Genomic DNA, 22,895 nt, shown 5'->3' with positions numbered 1-22,895 from the left:
ACTCAGCAGATCAGCCAACATCGCTGGAGAAAAAGGGTGGGTGACTTTTCAGGTCGGGATACTTCTTCAGTCTGACCGGAAACGTCACCCATTCTCTTTCTCCAGAGATGCTGTCTGACCCGCTGCGTTACTCCAGCACTCTGTGTCTATCCTGTACTGTTCTATGTTCTATTCTATAATTAACGACAATGTTTGCCGACCTTCTATCATCTCCTTTGTGTGACTTCACCCAGTGCTGCACCTGCACCAGTGAACTTTTCCGCTGGGCATTCTCCGTGCCGGCTGGGCCCACAACATCCCTCCGGTACACCGGGGCACCATTGTGGTCGGCAGTGCCCGGCACAGGCGGCTGCAGCGTGCCATTGCGCAGTGGTCGAGACGAGGCGTGGCGCTCAGTAAACATGTCGCTCTCTGGCAAACTCTCTTGCATCCTGCTATTCCCTTTCCTGACGGGTATCTCCACAGGTGCTTGATGGAAGCTGTACCTCTCCTCGTCATTCCTCCCTCTCGTTACTTCTTCATGCTTCTCAAACCCAAATTGGTCTGTTTTCTGGCCGTGCACTCTGCTCTGATGGACCTGATGGACCTCAAGCTTGCCCGAGCCTTTATGCGAGTTGATGTGGTTGCTTTGAAGAAGATGAGGTCCTTCACCATTTTCTGTCTCTCTGCAACAAAGAAAGGAAAAGTTCCCAACAGATATATCACAGATAGAAGCAAGGAAAGTTACCAACAGGGCAACAGTCTCACCCCATTCATTCCATCTTCTCCCATCCAGGTATTGATGTGTGAAAACGCACACCTCCAGATTCACACAAAGGGTGGTGGGTGTATGGAACGAGCTGCCAAAGGAGGTAGTTCAGGCGGGGACTATAGCAATGTTTAAGAAACAATCAGAGAGGTACATGGATAGGACAGGTTTAGTGGGATATGGGGCAAATGCAGGCAGATGGGACTAATGTGAATTGGACATGTTGGTCAGCGTGGGAAAATTGGGCCAAGTAACCTGTTTCCACTGTCACTCCATGACTCACGTTGGTCGGCATGGGTTAGTAGGGCCGAACGGCATGTTTTCACACAGTATAACGCAATGACTCTATGAGATTCAGGGACAGTTTCTTCCCAGCTGTTGTCAGGCAACTGAACCATCCTACCACCAACTAGGAAGCAGTCATGAGCTAATATCTACCTCATTGGAGACCCTCAAACTTTCTTTAATCGGACTTTACTGGACTTTATCTTACACCAAACGTTATCCCCTTTATCATGCATCTGTTCTCTGTGGGTGATCATCTACAGTCTTTCTGTTGACTGGATAGTGTGCAACAAAAGCTTTTCACTGTACCTCAGTATATGTGGCATAAACTAAACTAATATAACAGAAAAAATTATGGGGGGGGGGGTGGGAGGAGGGTGTCCCCCTCTCATTGGTATGGTACGTTTGCATTTTTCAGCTTGAAATTGCGCAATATGGTGCATATTGTAGCGAGTCTTTTAACTTACACTTGAATGCAATATATATGCTTTAAAAATGGATTGGAGCGTTTTTGAAAGGAGGGAGGCTGTGCGATCACTGATCACTGGCCTTGGGGGTACCCAGTGAGGGAGTGGAGTAACCGAGTGGGGAGAGGGTGTGGAAGAAGGGTGTCCCCCCTCCCAGGGTAGGAACTTTTTGAAATTTGATGTATTAAAATCATGTTTTAGTGCACTGTAGAAGTATGATTTCAATGTTTTTTGTATGAACTATTTTTAAGAGGTAACTTTTTAAGGGGTAACTTTATCCACACAAAGGGTGATGGGTGTATGGAACAAGCTGCCAAAGGAGGTAGTTGAGGCAGGGACCATCCCAACATTTAAGAAAAAAGTTAGACTGATACATGGATAGGACAGGTTTGGAGGTATGGACCAAAAGCAGGTGGCGTAGCTGGGACATGTTGGCGGGTGTGGGCAAGTTGTGCCGAAGGGCCTGTTTTCACACTGTATCACTCTATGACTACATTATACCTCCACCATGCAGGAATGCTTCAAAATCAAGTGATCGAGTTTTATTGCCATATACTCAAGCATAGAAACATAGAAAATAGGTGCAGGAATAGGCCATCGGCCCTTCGAGCCAGCACTGCCATTCAATATGATCATGGCTATTCATCTAAAATCATTACCTCTTTCCTGTTTTTTCTCCATATCCCTTGATGTCGTTAGCCCCAAGAACTAAATGTAACTCTCTCTTGAAAACATCCAGTGAATTGGCCCGCACTGCCTTCTGTGGCAGAGAATTCCACAGATTCACAACTCTCTACGTGAAGAAAGTTTGTCCTCCATCTCAGTCCTAACTGCCCCCCCCCCTTTATTCTTAAACTGTGACCCATGGTTCTGAACGCCCCCAACATCGGGAACATTTTTCCTGCAGTTACAGTAAGTGAAAATCTAGCAGGCAAGCAGGATGCTTTCACCAACCACCCCCATTTGAAGTCCACTATCTTCCACAGTTTCTACCCAGTGCTTGGTACTTACTTCCAGCAGCCACTGGTTGTCCTCCAGGATGCACCGAGCCGCAGCCTGATCCATGCCAGTCACCTGGGCGAATTCGGCATAGAGACTCTCTCTCCCCCCCTCTCTTCCGCTCTCTCTCCTCTCAACTCCCCTCTCTCTCTCTCCCCTCCCCCTCTCTTTCCCCTCTCTCTCCTCTCTGTCTCTCCTCTCCCCCCTCTCTCCCCCTCTATCTCTCCCCTCCCCCTCTCTTTCCCCTCTCTCCCTGTCTCTCCTCTCCCCCCTCTCTCTTCCCTGTCTCCCCCTCTCACTATCCCCCCTTCCCTCTCTCTTCTCTCTCTTCTCTCTCTCCCCCTCTCTCCCCTCTCTTTCCCCTAACTCTCTCTCCCCTCTCTTTCCCCTAACTCTCTCTCCCCCTCTCTCTCCTCCTCTCTCTCCCCATCTCTTTCTTCTCTCTCCCCCCCTCTTCTCTCTCCCCCTCTCTCTTTCTCCCTCCCTCTCTATCTCCCCCTCTCTCTCCCTCTCCACACACTCTCCCCTCTCTCTCTCTGTCTCTCCTCTCACCTCTCTCTCTTCCCCCTCTCTCCTCTCTCTTTCCCGCTCTCCCCCATTTCTCCCTCTCACCTCACTCTCCCCCTGGCTCTCTCTCCCCTCTCTCTTTCTCCTGTCTCTATCTCCTCTTTCTCTTTGCTCCCCCCATCTCTCTCTCTTTCCCCGTTTTTCTCTTTCCCCCTCTCTCCCTCTTCCTTTTACCACCCCTCTCTCTTCCCCCTCTCTCTCCAATTCTCTCCTACCCTCTCCTCACTCTCCCCCCTCTCTCTCCCCTACCTCTCTCTCCCCTCTCCCTCTTCTCTCTCTCCATTCACTCCCCCTCTGTCTCTCCCCACTGTCTCCCTGTCTCCGTCTCCTTCCCCTCTCTTTCTCTCCACCTCCCTTTGAGAGTCTGTCCCTTCGGCACAGAGACTCTCGCGGCAGCGGCGCAACGCATCTGACGCCCCCGACGGCCCGGGACTTGCACTGTCCGGAGTGCTCCATGGCCAGAGCTGCAGCGAGCGACTCGTCAGCCCCGCAAACACTCGACTGCTCGGCAAACACTCGCCAGTCCCGGCTCCCCGCACCTGTTCCCGTCGCTGATTCTGCTCCCATCCCTCCCTCAGCCCCGGCTCTCCAACACCCGCGGGCCATGCAGTTTATCTGAGTTTTGAAATTTTCGTTGATCACAGAATTTCTCACCACAGAGCGTGAGAAATTTTTGATCAGCGTGAGGACGTGAGAGTTTGCTTGAGGGCGTGATTCTCACCCTCAAAGCGTGAGAGTTGGCAGCCCTGTTTAAACCAAAATCAGACACAAAATATTGGAGTAACCCAGCGGGACAGGCAGCATCTCGGAACAGAAGGAATGGGTGATGTTTCTGGTCGAGACCCTTCTTCAGGTTAATGTCAGGGGAGAGGGCGATACATAGAAAAAGAAGTTTAGGGTGTGAAAACAGGAAGATGAGAATGGAGATCAATGAACATGTAGAGTAGATCATTGTTAGCTAGGAGAAGGTAACAACAAAGCAAACAGAGATAAAATGTAATGTAGACCGTAAGACTGTTCGGAGAACTTGGAAGGGGGAGGGATGGGGAGAGAGGGAAAGCAAGGATTACTTGAAGTTAGAGAAGTCAATGCTCTGCCCAAGCGAAATAAGCTGCCCAAGCGAAATAAGCACTTCATATCATATCCACTCCATATGCCTATTCAAAGCCTCTTGAATGCCACTATCGTATCTGCCTCCACCACCATATTTCAGGCATCCATCACTTCCAATGTAAAAAAAATGGCCCCACATTTCTCATTTAATCTTTGCCCCTCTCACAAAGCTATGCCCTCTAGTCTTTAACATTTCCACCCTGGGAACAAAATGTTCTGACTGTCTATAGACATAAAAAGTTGGAGTAACTCAACGGGTCAGACAGTATCTCTGGAGAAAAGGAATAGGTGATGTTTCGGGTTGAGACCCTTCTCCAGACTGTCGACCCTTTCTGTGCCTCTAATAATTTTACAACTTCTATCAAGCTTCCCCTCAACCTCCGACGCTCCAGCGAAAACAGTCAAACCTATCGCTGAACATGTCGTCAATTCATTATCAAACAACAATGCATTCTGATAACTACCACTCACACTGACATGCAATCATCTGCATTAATAAAACTAATTTGGATTTTAAGTATACCCTATGATTATTTTTACACAAAGACCCCTAAATGTTAGTTATGTGCCAGAGTACATTAAAAAAACGATTTGTCACATGGTATTTGAATATGACAACATTCTGGGCACCAAGTTATAGGAAAGATGTTGTTAAACTGAAAAGAGTGCAGAGAAGATTTACGAGGATGTTGCCAGGACTTGAGGGCCTGAGGTTGAGCAGGCTGCGACTATGAGGTGTGACCTTATAGACGTGTACAAAAACATGAGAGGAATAGATCGGGTAAATGCACGGTCTCTTGCCCAGAGTAGGGGCATGGAGCACCAGACCACATAGGTTTAAGGAGAGGGGGGGGGAAACAATAGGAACCCGAGGGGTACCTTTTTTATACAAAGGCTAGTGAGTGCATGGAACGAGTTGCTGGAGGAGGGAGTTGATGCAGGGACAATCACAACGTTTAAGAAACAATTACGCAAGTACACGGATAAGATAGATTTAGAGGGATATGAGCCAAACGCAGGCAGGTGGGACTAGTGTAGATGAGGCAAGTTGGCCAGGGTGGGCAAGTTGGGCTGAAGGGCCTGTTTCCATGCAGGATCACTCTGTGACTCTATTTATTTACCATTAGGGAATATTTCCCTGCTTTAGCCACGTGACAAATCTGTAGGCAAAAGCGAAAAGCAAAGTGGCACAGGCAATCCTATTCCTGTTCTCAGCGGAAGCCCTTGCATTTTAAACAGTCGCTGCCAGCTACAAATGATTAAAGACCTTCTGCAATCCACACAGAGTCCTCGTAGAGCTGAGCCCTACCACAGCATGCAAACCATCACACCAGCTACGATCTGGACACATCTGGGTCAAAACTAAAACTGCGCTGCTCCACACACTTTAGCGATGGACAAGTCAGATTGCTTCATTTTACGACTTATGAAACACAGAATGAACTGCACCGCACAGCATGGGAACAGGCCCTTATGCCAGTCTGAAGAAGTGTTTTGATCCGAAATATCACCCTACTATCCAGAGATGCTGCCTGTCCCGCTGAGTTACTCCAGCTTTTGTCTCATGATGCCAAGACCAACTCTTATCTGCCTGCCCAGAATCAAATCCCTCCATCCCCTGCATTCTTGTTGTGCAATTGCACACAATTTACACCTAAAAGCTCAATCATTTTATTATATGTGAAATAAAAATAAAAGGTGAACTCAGTTTTCCTCTATTATTCTATTATTTAGTTTAGTTTAGTTTAATTTAAAGATGCAGCATGGAAACAGGCCCTTCGGCCCACTAAGTCCGTGCCGTCCGTCGATCACCCGTTCAATGGTTCATTGGTGTAATGATTCTATACCTAGGTACAACCATACTTAATTACAAGTGTAAATATAATAGATTACACAGAGGCAATACACATGAGTCGCTATTTCCGGCACATTTTCACACTAGCTCTATGTAATCCCACTTTCACATCTACTCCCGACACACTTGTGGACAATTAACCTACAAACCCGCACGTCTTTGGGATGTGGGAGGAAACTGGAGCACCCGAAGGAAACCCACGAGGTCACGGGGAGAGCACACAGACAGTACCCAAGGTCAGGATGGAACCCGGGTCTCTGGCACTGTGAAGCAGCAGCTCTACCCGCTGCACCACGGTGCTGCCCATGGTTTTACTGATAAAGATTTTGAATGTGGAACTACGAGCTGCAGGCTCAACAAGGAAAAGTCATAAAGGGAAGTGAACACTTGACCCAAATATAAATTGCCTGGATTTCCAAAGCTTATCAATCTTCCAATAAACAAACCAGTATTTCTCAACCCTCTATCTATATTGGAAAATAGTCTAAGATCTCTACAAACAACAATGATTCATTGCAGGAGACATTACAGCATTTTTAAAACTGCATTTTCTGCTCTTACTATCTGACAAGCGCTAAAAACTAGCATTAATTCATCATTGACGTCCAGGCCACTTCACCTCATCAATTCTCAAAGTGACATTCATAGCTGGCACATGAATCACAGTGGAGGAATTAATTTTTGAAGTTTCATTTTACACCCTAGCTCAATTCTACGGTCTTTTAACATTGGTGGAGACATTTTTTTAGCAGCTAACTGATTGAAAACATAGAGTCATGGAGAGAACTTCATGGAACCAGGCCCTTCAGCCCAACTTGCCCATTACAAAATGTGTAGGAAGGAACTGCAGATTCTAGTTTTAACTGAAGATAGACACAAAATGCTGAAGTAACTCAGCGGGGCAGGCAGCATCTATGGAGAGAAGGAATGGGTGACGCTTTGGGTCGATCGAGACCCTTCTTCCAACCGAGAGTCGAGGAGAGGGAGACATTCTACATTGTAATGTAGAACATTCCCTTACCATCATCTGCTTTGACCCCTCCGCCACCATAGATGAGGTTCACACCAGGGTCTCATCCATACCCCGCAACACTGCTCTCTCTCCCCATCCCCGCACTCGCAACAAGGGCAGAGTCCCTCTGGTCCTCACCTTTCACCCCACTAGCCGCCAAATACAACACATAATCCTCCGCCATTTCCGCAACCTCCAACGTGACCCCACCACTCGCCACATCTTCCCATCTCCCCCCATGTCTGCCTTCCGCAAAGACCGCTCCCTCCGCAACTCCCTCGTCAATTCTTCCCTTCCCTCCCGCACCACCCCCTCCCCGGGCACTTTCCGTTGCAACCGCAAGAAATGCAACACCTGTCCCTTCACCTCCCCCCTCGACTCCATTCAAGGACCCAAGCAGTCGTTCCAGGTGCGACAAAGGTTCACCTGTATCTCCTCCAACCTCATCTACTGCATCCGCTGCTCTAGATGTCAGCTGATTTACATCGGGGAGACCAAGCGTAGGTTGGGCGATCGTTTCGCCGAACACCTCCGCACAGTCCGCAATAACCTACCTGAACTCCCGGTGGCTCAGCACTTCAACTCCCCCTCCCATTCCCAATCCGACCTCTCTGTCCTGGGTCTCCTCCATTGCCAGAGTGAGCAACAGCGGAAATTGGAGGAACAGCACCTCATATTCCGTCTGGGGACCTTGCGTCCGTATGGCATTAACATTGAATTCTCCCAATTTTGATAGCCCTTGCTGTCTCCTCCCCTTCCTTAACCCTCTAGCTGTCTCCTCCCGCCCTCCCATCCGCCTGCCCTCGGGCTCCTTCCCCTCCTCCCCTTTTCCTTCTTTCTCCCCACCCCCCATCAGTCTGAAGAAGGGTTTCGGCTCGAAACGTCGCCTATTTCCTTCGCTCCATAGATGCTGCTGCACCCGCTGAGTTTCTCCAGCAATTTTGTGTACCATCTGCTTTGATCTGTTGTTTTCACACCTTAACCTGCCATATCTGTAGGATCACGCTTCCCTGACCCTCAGTCGGAAGAAGGGCCTCGACCCAAAGCGTTACCCATTCCTTTTCTCCAGAGATGCTGCCTGTCTTGCTGAGTTACTCCAGCATTTTGTGTCTATCTTCTTTGTCCATTACATGATATTCAAGCCAAACTCAAGTACATAGAAACATAGAAAATAGGTGCAGGAGTAGGCCATTCGGTCCTTCGAGCCTGCACCACCATTCAATATGATCATGGCTGATCATCCAACTCAGTATCCTGTACCTGCCTTCTCTCCATACCCCCTGATCCCTTTCGCCACAAGGGCCACATCTAACTCCCTCTTAAATATGGCCAATGAACCGGCCTCAACTACATTCTGTGGCAGAGAATTCAACAGATTCACCACTCTCTGTGTAAAAAATGTTTTTCTCATCTCAGTCCTAAAAGATTTCCCCTTTATCCTTAAACTTGTTCTGGACTTCCCCAACATCGGGAACAATCTTCCTGCATCTAGCTTATCCAACCCCTTAAGAATTTTGTAAGTTTCTATAAGATCCCCTCTCAATCTTTTAAATTCTAGCGAGTACATTAGGTAGAGCAAAGGGGAAGGTACAGAGTGCAGGATATAGCTCTCAGCATTGTAGCGCATCTGTTCTATTGATTAAGGAGATTACATTGGACAGGAATCCACTATTATTTGGATCTACAAGCCGCATATCTTCAAAACATGCAAACAGGGTGGCCTAGATAGGATAGACAGTCAGAACCTTACTCTCTGAGATTAAATGTCGCAGGCTAAAGATCACGGGTCGGGCATTGCAACCTTCACGTGGTCCGCCCTGTTTCAACTAATGCAATCAACCTGGCGTGCACAATCAAATAAAATCAAATAGAACAAGTTGTCCTACAACTTTAGGCTGTGCACGCCATACGCATGAAGAAGAAGAAGAAGAAGAAGAAGAAGAAGTAGAAGTAGGCTAAAGATCATAGGTTTAAGCTCAGGGGGGGGAGAGTGTAAAGGGGATGTGCCGGGTAATTTACTTTTTACATGGAGAGTGGTGGGGGTCTAGAACACACCACCAGGGGTGGTGGAGGCAGATACGATAGTGGTATTTCAGAGAATTTTCAATGGACACATGGATATGCAAGAATGGAGGGATAAAGATCATATGCAGGCAGATAAGTAGTTTATCTTGGCATTATGTTCGACATTGTGTGCCAGAGAATCTGTTGTTGCTTCCACTGTTCTGTGCACTACGCTCTCACTCCTCTAGGGCTGAATCCATCAACTTCAATGGAATCAATCAATAAAATCAATAAAAGGTCCAAAGAAGGGTCTCAACACGAAACATCACCAATTCCTTCTCGCCAGAGATGCTCTCCTGATCCACTGAGTTACTCCAGCTTTTTGTGTCTATCTTCATTCTCAATAAAAGGACACTTTATTCAAAAGCATGCACTTTAATTATTGTTTAACAGTTTGAGAAGGATTAGGAATACCTCTTTGTGGTGTATGCTTGCATCAGGGCAGCTTGGTTCATGGCTCTGATCCAGCCATTCATATCCTCTTGAGTATCAGCACTGAAGTAATACGTTCTCATGCCAGTGTGGTCTGCCTGCGAGCCAATAATAGAGTTCTGATTGTAAATGTAAGTCCGCATACCTGTGTGGGTGGCCTGGAACATAAGTAAATGAGAATCAGGCAGTTATCACAAATAGACAAAAAGTGCTGGAGCCACTCAGCGGGACAGACAATATCTTTGGAGAGAAGGGATGGGTGACGTTTTAGGCCGAGACCCTTCTTCAGACTGAGAGTCAGGGGAGAGGGAAACGAGAGATATGGAAGGGTGAGGTGTGAAAACAACAGATCAAAGCAGACGATGATTAAGGAAATGTGGATTGGTCCAAAATACATAGGAAGGAACTGCAGATGACGGTATATACGGAAGATAGACACAAAATGTTGGAGTAACTCAGCAGGTCAGGCAGCATCTCTGAAGAAAAATAATAGGTGACATTTCGGGTCGGGACTCTTCGTCAGACTGAAAGTAGAGGTTGGGGGGGTGGGGGATAAACTGGAGGCAAGAAAAGGCCGGAACAAATCAGGGCCGGCAACAGATGACCTCAGGAAGGGTGGAGCCCACAATGGCCCATTGTTGGCTGGGGGAAGATGTGCTAACGAGAGGGATACAAGGATGCGACCAGTGGAACGAGTCAGCCGACCAGGATGGGGGAGGGGGGGACGGGGGAGAGAGAAGGGAGAGAGGGAATGCAGGAGACTTGAAATTAGAGAAATCAACATTGGGTTGGAAGCTGCCCAAGCAAAAAAATGAGGTGTTGTTCCACCAGTTTGTGTGTGGCCTCCCTCTGGCAATGGAAGAGGCCCAGGACAGAAAGGTCAGTGTGGGCACGGAAGGGGAGTTCGAATGTTTGGCTACTGGGAGATTGTGGACTGGGCGCACGTGTCGAGCGAAAATATCGCCCTCTACGCAAAATACAAATGTTTTTCAGTTGTGAAACTAGGTACTAAAGATCTCAGAGCAGACTCAGTGTGGGCAAAGGGGGATTGCCTATTGCTCTCTCATGTAGCTCATGTAGTGCAAGGACCCAGCAAACAGGAGCATGGTGTTCTGGAACAAACAAAAGACAAAGTGCTGGAGTAATTCAGCGGGTCAGGCAGCATCTCTGAAGATCATGGACAGGTGACATGTCGGGTCGGGATCTTTCTTCAGGCTGATGGTTGTGAGGGGAGAAAGTTGGAAGAGAGGTGGGAGTGGAACAAAGTGATAGGTGGATACAGGTGAGGCATTACATTTTTGTCCCTACCTCATGCTGTACTATCGTTAAAGTTGGTAAAACCTGCATGGGTTTTCTCTGGGAAATCTGGTTTCCTCACACACTTCGAAGATGTACAGGTTTGTAGGTTAATTGACTCGGTCAAATTGTAAATTGTCCCTAGTGTGTCAGATAGTGTTTGTGTGTGAGAATCGCTGGTCGGTGCAGACTCAATGGGCCGAAGGGCCTCTAAACTAAACTAAACACTGCAGATGGTGGATACAAAAAAAAAACACAGTCAGGCAGCATCTCTGGAAGACATGGATGGGTGATGTTTCAGGTCAGGACCCATCTTCAGATTTTGTTTTAGGTTAAAATTACAATCATATAAAAACAAAAAAAAACTTTCCCTTTTTGACATTATGCAAGTTATTAAAAATATCTGAAATGTAGTAAAGGTGCAGATTTCATATCAAGAGCTCTAGATAGAATGAATAAAGCATGTTGGTGATTCCTGGTGCCTGTAATGCAGTTGCATATTATTTTTAAATTACTTTCAATATATTTTGAGGTTCTGCTGCATATTGGAAAATAATCTGGACTTTCCATTATGAAGCAAAACAGAAGTGACAACTAAACCGCCTACATTTCACTCGCCAGAGACCCGGATTCAATCCCGGCCTTGGGTCCTGTCTGTGTGGAGTTTGCACGTTCTCCCTGTGACCATGTGTGCTTCCTCCAGGTGCTCCGGTTTCCTCCAACATTTAAAGACATGCGGGATTGTAGGTTAATTGGCTTCTATAATTTGACCTTAGTGTGTCGGGTAGAACTACTGAATGGCTGATTGTTGGTCGGTGTGGACTCAGTGGGCCGAGCCTGAAAGGGCTCGTCTCCACGCTGTATCTCAAAATTAAACTAAACTTTTCTGACACCCTTTGGTCTCCTTTGTCACTTACTCCACCCATCTGTCTATCACTCCCCCTCCCTCATCCGTACCCACCACACTAACGAAATCACTGAAAAATCTAGTCACAACAATGACTCTCAGGTTTAAAGTATTTTTGTCCTCAGTTACAAAACCACATGAACTAGAAATGTTCAAACATCTTTCCTTCCTCTATTGCTCTGTACATTCTGCACACATCACCGTCACTCAGTGTTGGGCAAGCATATATTATAACATGTGAAATGAATTACAATATTAAAGATCGCTCAATATATTTCCATGCTCACCGACAATGGTCCTTCCATTTTGTAATGCCGTGGTTACTTCGACAAAGTTATTTGAACCTTTCAAAGTTGCTCCTGCCCTTCATTTAGTTCCAAACGTTCGAACATGTTTACCTAAACTACTCACTGCCATCCCCGCTCTATGCTTGTGGTTAATGTTGGGAAACTCAGCCTTCCCTTCCCAACGATTGTCGACCATGCCGTAAACGTGCAGTTAAAACTCATCTCAACAAATGTAGATGGTAATTCAAACTGACAGCCATTCACACACAGACAAACATTGTCAGCAAACTGTTGTATTTCAGCTGCCCCTGACGATGATCAAATAATTAATTTTAAAATTAACTTATCTCACGTACGGTTACTTCAGGACCGAAGAACCTACGTATATCGTGGCGCAAGTAATAGATTATTAATCTAAAATTTATCTTAAATATACAAGTTCACAACTATAAAGTTAGAAAGGAGTTGAGGAGGAATTTCTTTAGAAAGGAGATGAGGAGGAATTTCTCCAGAAAGATGAGGGGGAATTTCTTTAGTCAGAGGTTGGCGAATCTGTGGAATTCATTGCCACAGATGGTTTGGTTTAGTTTAGTATAGTTTAGAGATACAGCATGGAAACTGACCCACTGCGTCCGAGCCGACCAGCGATCCCCAGCACACTCACACTATCCAACACCCATTATGGGGCAATTTGCCAAGCCAATCAACCTACAAACCTGTACGTCTTTGGAGTGTGGGAGGAAACCGGAGCACCTGGAGAAAACCCACGCAGGTCACAGGGAGAACTTACAAATTCTGCACAGACAACACCCGCGGTCAAGATCAAACCGGGGTCTCTGGCGCTGTGAGGCAGCAAATCTCCCGCTGCGCCACCATGCCGGCCAATCATGATGGCTGTGGAGGCCAAGTCAATGGATATTTTTAGGGGGGAGGTTGACAGTTTCTTGATTAGTTTGGGTGTCAGGGGGTTATGGGGAGAAGGCAGGAGAATGGGGTTGAGAGGGAGAGATAGATCAGCCATGATCGAATGGCAGAGTAGACTTGATGGGTGAAATGGCCTAATTCTGCTCCTATCACTTATGAACATAAATGGATTCAATGTTTCCAATCTTCAATGTTTAGTAAATGCCAAAATTAAACAGAACACAAAGATCTGGAGGAATTCAGCGTCAGGCAGCATCTGTGGAGGGAATGGAGAGGTGACGTAAATGGGTCTTCGGACTGATCAAGGGTGAATGGTAAACTCGGCATTGGCAATGGATATTTAATTGGTGATTTCTCTCAATAACCTTTAGAAAAGTATTGTTGATGAGGAAGTGAGTAATCATTATCTCTGTCATTACAGACACAATGGGTGCTTAGCAACACAGGAATCTGCTTAATCTGACATGCAATGTCCAAAGTAAGCAGTTAACAAACATAGTCAAATTGCTGAGCAAGTACTCCAAAGGAATGTCACGAGTTCAAAAGGTCATCTACAGAACTATTGGCTCCAGATTTTCAATCATAGAAGAACAAATTACTGGAGTAACTCCACGCGACCGGCAGCATCTCTGCATAGAACGAATGGGTGACGTTTATGATGGAGACCCTTCTTCAGACAGATACCCCTCTAAACCCTCCCTATCCATATATCTGTTTGAATGGTGTTTAAAAAATCACAATTGTGTCTACCTCTATAGCTTCCTCTGGCAGCTCGTTCCAGATATAGACTAGTCTCCAAGTGAAAAGGTTGTCCCTGGGGTTCCTCTTAAATCTCTCCTCCTCACTTTATGCCCTCTAGTTTTAGAATCCTCTTCCCTGGGAAATAGACTGTGAGCATTCACTTTGTCTAAGACCCTCATGATCTTGCACACCTAAATAAGGTCACGTTTTAACTTCCGCAAGACCACTTTGCACCACCAGACTCAGGAAACAGCTTCTACCCCTCTGTTATCGGGCTTCTGAACGGTCCTTCCATAAGCTGGGGTACTGACTGGTTCGTGGTGGGCTGCATGTACAAAGTATTTTACCCAGGGTAGGGAGTTGAAGAACCAGATGACATAGGCTGATGGTGCGAGGGGAAAGATTGAATGGGAACCCAATGGGCAACTTGTTCACTCAGAGGGTGGTGAGTATAGGGAATGAGCAGTTAGAGGAGGTAGTTGAGGCAGTACCGTAACAACATAAAAAAAAACACTTGGTCGGTATGGAAGAGTTGGGCCGAAGGGCCTTTCTGTGCTGTATGACTCAATGTACATCCATGTACATCTCAAACGGTTTGGCCAAGGCACGGAACACAGGAGCACGAAGAAGTTTTGTTTCATTTAGTTTAGAGATACAGAGTGAAAACAGGACTTTCGGCCCACAAAGTCCGCACCGACCAGTAATCACCCCGTACTCTAGCACTATTGACTAGGGTCAATTTACAATTCTTTCCAAAGCCTGTTCTTCCAAAGAAGACAACTGCCAAACCTGTACGTCTTTGGAGTGTGGGAAGAAACCGGAGCACCCGGAGAAAACCCACGCGGTCACGGGGAGAACATGCAAACTCCGTGCAGACAGCACCGTGGTCAGGATGGAACCCTGCTGGGTCTCTGGTGCTGTGAGGCAGCAGCAGCAACAATGCAACAGCTGGAATACCGAGTACACATCAGGACACCTTTAACTAAAGTTATTGCACTTCAAATGGTGTTCAGGAAGTAGGAGAACAATGCAGCAAATTGCCCTTGAAACAGAAGAGGCTGTGGGAGAAGACAACTGCGGTGTAAAAAATAAACAGAGAACAGAAACTGTCACGAATATGATGACCACGGGCCACAGATTGAATGTACTGATGGACAGATTGAAGAGATGAAAAGAATGCTTTTATTCCCACACGGAGGTTGGGGAAGTTTAGAAGCTTTTGGCTGATAGGACATTGACTTGAAATGCAATAACCTCCGTGGCTACAGGCCAAAGTTGCAATGTGCAATTAAGACAGTCTTCCTCTGGCCAAAACAGACATGGAGTGATGGGCAAAACTGCCTTCCTCCTATTTCATTATTTCATTATTTCCGTTGTGTAGGAAAGAACTGCTGCAAATGCTGGTTAAAACCGAAGATTGGCACAAAAAGCTGGAGTAACTCAGCGGGACAGGCAGCATCTCTGAAGAGAAGGAATGGGTGACGTTTCAGGTCAAGACCCTTCTTCAGACTGGTTAGGGATAAGGGAAACGAGAGATATAGACGGTGATGTGATGTGATAAAGAACAATGAATGAAAGATATACAAAAAAGTAATGATGATAAAGGAAACAGGCCATTTGTTGGGTGAAAATAAGAAGCTGGTGCGACTTGGGTGGGGGAGGGATAGAGAGAGAGGGAATGCCGGGGCTACCTGAAGTGAGAGAAATCAAAATTCATACCACTGGGCTGTAAGCTGCTCAAGCGAAATATGAGATGCTGTTCCTCCAATTTGCGTTTAGCCTCACTCTGACAATGGAGGAGACTGAGGACAGAAAGGTCAGTGTGGGAATGGGAAGGAGAATTAAAGTGTCCAGCAACCGGGAGATCAGGTTGGTTCACGCGGACTGAGCGAAGGTGTTCAGCAAAACGATCGTCCAGTCTGCGTTTGGTCTCGCCGATGTATAAGAGACCACATCTTGAACAATGGATACAATAGAGTCTAGGGAGGAGGTATAGGGACAGGTGTTGCATCTTCTGCGGTTGCAGGGGAAGGTACCTGGGGAGGGGGTGGTTTGGGTGGGAAGGGATGAGTTAACCAGGGAGTTGCAGAGGGAACGGTCTCTGCGGAAGGTGGAAAGGGATGGGAAAATGTGGCTAGTGGTGGGATCACGTTGGAGGTGGCAGAAATTTCGGAGGATTATGTGTTGTATGCGACAACTGATGAGGTGGATGGTAAGTACTATGGGGACTCTGTCTCGACAAGGGGAGGGGGAGCAAGGGCGGAGCTGCGGGGTATCGAGGAGACACGAGTGAGGGCCTCATCTATGATGGGAGAGGGGAACCCCCGTTCCCTAAAGAATGAGGACCTCTTGGATGTTCTAGTATGGAACACCTCAGCTTGGGCGCAGATGCGGCGTAGACGGAGCAATTGGGAGTAGGAGATAGAGTCTTTGCAGGAAGCAGGGTGGGAAGAAGTGTAGTCAAGATAGTTGTGGGAATCAGTGGGTTTGTATTAGACGTCAGTCAATAGTCTATTTCTTGTGATGGAGACTGTGAGATCAAGAAAGGGGAGGGAGGTGGCGGAGATGGTCCAAGTAAATTTGAGTGCAGGATGAAAATTTACAAGTAAACCTTTTTGCCTCTCTTGTATTAATTGTTCTTTATCTCTCCACATCAGCATCTATATCTCTCGTTGCCCTTATCCCTAAGCAGTCTGAAGAAGCTTCTCGACCCGAAACGTCACCCATTCCTTATCTCCAGAGTTGCTGCCTGTCCCGCTGAGTTACTCCAGCATTTCATGTGTGCCATGATTTCCTTTATTCATTTCAATTAGATGTCTGAGTCCCATCTGATGAGTTTGACTGCAGTAACTCTGAACTGTCTCCTTCTCCACACACCTCACTCCCGACCCCTTCCACACACGTCCCTCCCACCAGCTTTATAGAGAAGTCCTGCTCTTCTCTCGTTGTACTTGATAACACTGCAATGGTGATTGCTTTATCTTGACACAAATGGCCGGTGAAAGAAGACTGCAAAATGTTGTGAACACTGCTCAGCCCATCACGGGTACTGACCTCCCCACCATCGAATTACAGGATTCACAGGAGTCGCTGCCTCATAAAGGCAGCCAGCATCATCAGAGACCCACACCATCCCGGCCACACACTCATTTCACCCCTGCCATCGGGAAGAAGGTACAGGAGCCTGAAAACTGTAATGTCCAGGCTTACGAACAGCTTATTCCGTTGGGCTGTTTAACATTACAACCTCAAATAAGCTTGGAACAACATAGACTATTAATGTTAATATTGCACTATTATAGTTTGTTTTTGTGTGTATGTGTGCATGTGTGTGCACGTGTGTGTGTGTGTGTGCGTGTATATATATGTGTGTATTTGTGTGTACGCATTTTCTACACACTCTGAACTTTTTCTCTCTCTCGTTTATTATATTGTTGACAATGTACTATGTTTACATATTCTGCTGTTCTACTGTAAGTAAGAAGTTCATTGTTCTAACTGGGACAAGTGGGAATAAAACACTCTTGACTTGGAATAATTCAGCAAGGTTTAAACATAGAGCAGCCTCACAGCATCGATGGATCAATCAGAACTCAACTGCAATGGACTAACTTCCATTGGCACCAAGCTGTGGTGTGATGTGATCTTCTTTAGAGCTATAGCTATCACTACATCAGGGGACATTGTGAGATCAGTGTGCACATTCATCTCTTACCTTGAAAGCATATTTGCGGCTGATGTGATCATTGGGATCAACGGGTGAGGTAACATAACTGGGCAATGGTATACTCCCCAACACAGTCTCTTCTCTGCTGTCTGTACAACATAAAACACATAATAGAACACAGCACAGCACAGGAACAGGCCCTTCGTCCCACAATGTCTACTATGATGCTGTTAAACTCATCTCCTCAGCCAACACGTTCTATATCCCTCCATTCCCTGTATATCCATGTGCCTAACCAAATACCACTATCACATCTGCCTCCACCTCCACCCCTGGCAAATATATTGATGATTATAAAAAGAATGGGTGGTAGACTAGGACTTTATTCCTTGGGGCGCAGGAAGCTGAGGTGTGTATAAAATCATGAGGGTGATTGCAGAGAGTCTTTTAACTAGAGTCAGGGAATTAAGAAACAAAGGTTTAAGATGAGAGGGGAAAGATTTAATAAGAACCTGAGGGGCAACTTTTTCATTCAGTCGATGATGGGTGTATGGAACGAGCTGCCAGAGGAGGTGGTTGAGGCAGGTACTATAACAACACTTAAAATACATTTGGACAGATGCATAGATAGGAAAGGTTTAGAGGGATGTGTGCCAAACATGGGGCAGGTGGGACTAATGTAGATGGGGCTTTTGGGTGGCATGGGCAAGTTGGGCCGAAGGGCCTGTCTCTGTGCTGTGTGACTGAATGTAATAAGGCAATGAAGAGAACCAATATATTCTCCTTGTGATAATGTTAATATCCAACACAGACAGTTTCAAAAAGGTTACTGATTAAACGATCAGCATGGCCCAATGAACTGGTCAAAGAGAAATGGAGAAATAATGATATTCGTAATTTTACTCACTTTAAACACTTGTTTGTATTAAGTATTCTCTAATGCTAACAAAATGTGACAACACACTATTCGTCATCAAGAACGAACAAAGTGCTGGAGCAACTCAGCATCTCTGGAGAACATGGACAGACGACGTTTTATGTCAGGGCCTGTCTTCAGGCTGATTCATTGCTGCAAGGGGGGGGGGGGGGGAAGCGGGAAGAGAGGTGGGGGCAGGACAAAGTCTGGCGAGTGTTAAGTGAATACAGGTGATGGGGAGAGTGAGTTGATTGGCAGATGGGTGGTCAAAGACTAGAGATGAAAAGAAGACAAGAGTGCTGTGAGATTTGGAGATAAGGGGAGAAGTGACATGAAATGTGAAGGGGCTGTGGGAGGAGGGGTGCGGGAGGGAAGGGGAAAGACAATCCTTATAAAGGCAAGTTTTCATCAAGCCACTAATATAGTTTATTCTACCACCGATTAAATCTGTTAACCGAATGTCTGTGTCATATCCTGAAACACTTGATTAAACGCCGACCAAATAAAGACATCAAGGCCAAACAGATTTCTGCTGCCAGGACTACATGGATTGGACATTTGAAAGCATTTTCCATTGAGAGCACTGGATAAGTAACCAATTAATTAAATAACTTCCTCCTTAAAAAAATGTTTTGACATTGACATGACTCTCTTTTCTTCAGTTAAAACATTGTGCAGGAGGACTTCAACAAAGATATGTGAATGTCTGAATCACAGCTCCAACAAATTCTGGCATTTTAGTATAATATAAAAATTGACTCACACAGACATATGAAAAGCCGTGCAGTATTATTGGCTTGACCCATCCATCTGCAATATCCTTTTATCTCCCTCAACACATGCATCAGAATACATTGCTGATGTAATTCCTGTACTTCTAAGGCAGCAGTACAATGGTTTCAGCTAAAGGAAACCACTTTATAATCAAAACTGAGCCTCTTCTCAAAACTAATATTGTATGTTATATGTACATTATTATACTATATATTAAATATGGAATTGAAAGCGCGCACCATCAGATTCAGGAACAGCTTCTTCCCCTCTGTTATCAGGCTACTGAACGGTCCTTCCATAAGCTAGGGTACTGTCCGATTCACCTCTACCCTGTTGTGGACATTGGCCTTTATCTCTGGAACTGATGCGCTACAATGCTGAGAACTATATTTTGCACTCTGTATCTTATAGAGACAACAGACAATAGGTGCAGGAGTAGGCCAATCGGCCCTTCGAGCCAGCGCCGCCATTCAATGTGATCATGGCTGATCATCCACAATCAGTACCCCGTTCCTGCCTTCTCCCCATATTCCCTGGCTATTTTTAAGAGCCCTATCTAGCTCTCTTTTGAAAGTATCCAGAGAACCAGCCTCAGCTGAACAAAGGGGATTATGAAGGCATGAGAGAGGAGCTGGCCAAGGTAGACTGGAAAGGGATACTAGCAGGAATGACGGTGGAACAGCAATGGCAGGAATTTCTGGGCATAATCCGGAAGACACAGGATCATTTCATTACAAAAAGGCAGAAAGATTCTAAGAGGAGTAGGAGGCAACCGTGGCTGACAAGAGAAGTTAGGGATAGATTAAAACTAAAAGAAAAGATGTATAACACAGCAAAGAGTAGCCAGAAGCCGGAGGATTGGGAAACTTTCATAGGACAACAGAAGGAAACAAAACGGGCAATACGGGCTGAAAAGATGAAGTACGAAGGGAAGTTGGCCAGGAATATAAAGAAGGACAGTAAAAGCTTCTTTAGATAAGTTAAGGGAAAAAGAGTAGCAAAGTCAAATGTGGGTCCCTTGAAGGCAGACATGGGTGAAATTATATGGGGCAACAAGGAAATGGCATAAGAGTTGAACAGGTACTTCGGATCTGCTTTTACTATGGAAGACACAAAGTCAGCTTGGATTTATGAAAGGGAACTCATGCTTGACTAATCTTCTGGACTTTTTTGAGGATGTGACAAGTAAAATGGATGAAGGGGAGCCAGTGGATGTAGTGTATCTAGACTTTCAGAAAGCCTTTGATAAGGTCCCGCACGGGAGACTGGTGACTAAAATTAGAGCACATGGTATTGGGGGTAGGGTGTTGACGTGGATAGAAAATTGGTTGGCAGACATGAAGCAAAGAGTAGGAGTGAACGGGTCCTTTTCAGAATGGCAGGCAGTGGAGAGTGGAGTGCTGCAAGGCTCGGTGTTGGGGACGCAACTGTTTATCATATATATTAATGATTTGGAAGAGGGAATTAGGAGCAACACTGGCAAGTTTGCGGATGACACAAAGCTGGGTGGTAGTGTGAACTGTGAAGAGGATGTTAGGAGGTTGCAGGGGGACCTGGACAGCTTGAATGAGTGGGAAGATGCGTGGCAGATGCAGTATAATATAGATAAATGTGATGTTATCCACTTTGGCGGCAAAAACAAGGGGGCAGATTATTATCTCAATGGGATCAGGTTAGGTGGGATTCAATTAAAATTGAATCTGAATCTGAATCTGAGGTAAGGGGGAGGTACAGCGAGACCTGGGTGTCCTTGTACACCAGTCACTGAAAGTTGGCGTGCAGGTACAGCAGACAGTGAAGAAAGCTAATGGAATGTTGGCCTTCATAACAAGAGGATTTCAGTATAGGAGTAGAGAGGTTCTTCTGCAGTTGTATAGGGCTCTGGTAATACCACATCTGGAGTATTGTGTACAGTGCAGCGTAGGTTCACGAGATTGATCCCTGGGATGGCGGGACTGTCATATGAGGAAAGATTGAAAAGACTAGGCTTGTATTCACTGGAGTTTAGAAGGATGAGGGGGAATCTTATAGAAACATACTAAATTAAAAAAGGACTGGACAAGCTAGATGCAGGAAAAATGTTCCCATTGTTGGGCGAGTCCAGAACCACGGGCTACAGTCTTAAAACGGGAGGCCATTTAAGACTGAGGTGAGAAAAAACATTTTCACCCAGAGAGTTGTGAATTTGTGGAATTCCTTGCCACAGCGGGCAGTGGAGGCCAAATCACTGTATGGATTTAAGAGAGAGTTTGATAGAGCTCTAGGGGCTAGTGGAATCAAGGGATATGGGGAGAAGGCAGGCACAGGTTATTGATTGGGGACGATCAACCATGATTGCAATGAAGGGCTGGCTCGAAGGGCTGAATGGCCTCCTCCAGCACCAATTTTCTATGTTTCTATGTCCTCTGAGGCATAGTTAAATATTCCAAGTTGACACTGGAGCATGCTCTTCCCAGAAATGGTTCCACGACCATCTGAAACAATCCGTCTACTCTTTAAAATCATTTTTTTTCCTGTAATTGTAGCACCATTTCTAAATGTTCTAATGTCCCTTTGCTCTAACTATTGGGCTTGAGTTTGACTTGATTGTATTTATGTGAGGTGTATCTGATCTGTTTAGTGCAAGCAAAACAAAGCTTTTCACTGTACCTCAGTACACGTGATAATAAAGCTACACCCTGAAGACTACGCTGAATAAAGGCCAGACTATAGGACAGCCTTCCTACACTGTCCGCAACCCCAGCCTGAACTCCGCTGTTGAACGGATATCAGACAGTGAGCAAAACTGTCAAAGTACACAGCTGGATAGGGAGCAACTACAGAAATGGGCGGGGAAATGGCAGATGGAGTTTAATCGTGGCAAGTGTGAGGTGTTGCACTTTGGGAGTTGGAATGCATCATATTGTTGTCCAATCTTTATCAACAATTATCTGTCTGCATATCCCATCATATCCACATGCCGATGGACAAAGTTTCTTAAATGCAACCATTGCATCCTCCAGCATCACCCCTGGCAGCGTGTTCCAGACACCCACCACCCTCTGTGTAAAAAGCCTTGCCCCGCACCTCTCCTTCAAACTTTCCCATAATTGTATATCTGTTTTGCTAGTTATTTTATTACTTTTATTTTATTTAATGACTCTATCAGGTCTTCCGGCTACCTCCGGCACTTCAGGGAAAACAATCCAAGTTTGCCCAACCTCTCCCTGTAGCTAATCCTCGTCATCAACAGTGATAGCAAGTTTCTTACACGCATTTACCCATCAAAGCAATAGAAACATTTTTTTCTTTAAATTACGAATTGCTAGTAATGAAATAATAATTGCTCATTAATAATAATTGTAATCATTGCTATTCATGCACTTACCTTTGTAATAGAACAGGCAATATTCTGAGAGTGCAAACCACCGCCTCTTCCACAGTCTCATTCCTGAACTATCCTGAACACACAAACAGAGGGGAACCTGTCATCAAAGTGTCTTCATGAAAACAATGTATGATGAGCGTTTGACGGCACTGGCTGGCACTCGCTGAAGTTTAGAAGGATGATGGGGGACTTGATTGAAACTTACCGAACAGTGACATGCTTGGATAGAATGGATGTGGGGAGGATGTTTCCACTAGTGGGAGAGTCTAGGAGCAGAGGACATAGCCTCAGAATTAAAGGACGCTTCTTGGGAAAGAAGATGAAGAGCAATTTCGTTAGTCAGAGGGTGGTAGAACTGTGGAATTCATTGCCACATGTGGCTGTGGAGGCGTCAATGGATATTTTTACGGTGGAGATTGATAGATTCCTGATTAGTACGGGTGTCAGGGGTTATGGGGAGAAGGCAGGAGAATG

At 45.8% G+C, this 22,895-nt stretch overlaps 1 protein-coding gene across 9 annotated transcripts in view; it reads right to left on the bottom strand.

Moving 5' to 3' along the window:
* The window catches only part of plekha7 (pleckstrin homology domain containing A7), a 303,895-nt gene that overhangs the window by 82,832 nt on the left and 198,168 nt on the right, over positions 1–22,895 (bottom strand). For 8 of the 9 annotated variants that reach the window (XM_033038481.1, XM_033038486.1, XM_033038479.1 and 5 more), the window contains 4 exons: positions 22,422–22,494; positions 17,413–17,513; positions 9,525–9,700; positions 201–665 (listed from right to left, as the gene is read on the bottom strand). In XM_033038481.1, the coding sequence (XP_032894372.1) occupies positions 201–665; positions 9,525–9,700; positions 17,413–17,513; positions 22,422–22,494 (815 nt within the window). The remainder of the gene's footprint in view (positions 1–200; positions 666–9,524; positions 9,701–17,412; positions 17,514–22,421; positions 22,495–22,895) is intronic. The other variant, XM_033038483.1, reaches the window with a different exon arrangement.

Source organism: Amblyraja radiata, chromosome 20, assembly GCF_010909765.2.
Source record: "Amblyraja radiata isolate CabotCenter1 chromosome 20, sAmbRad1.1.pri, whole genome shotgun sequence".
Taxonomy (NCBI): domain Eukaryota; kingdom Metazoa; phylum Chordata; class Chondrichthyes; order Rajiformes; family Rajidae; genus Amblyraja; species Amblyraja radiata.
The sequence above is the reverse complement of the archived record's forward strand: the minus strand, read 5'-3'. Positions and strand labels throughout refer to the sequence as shown.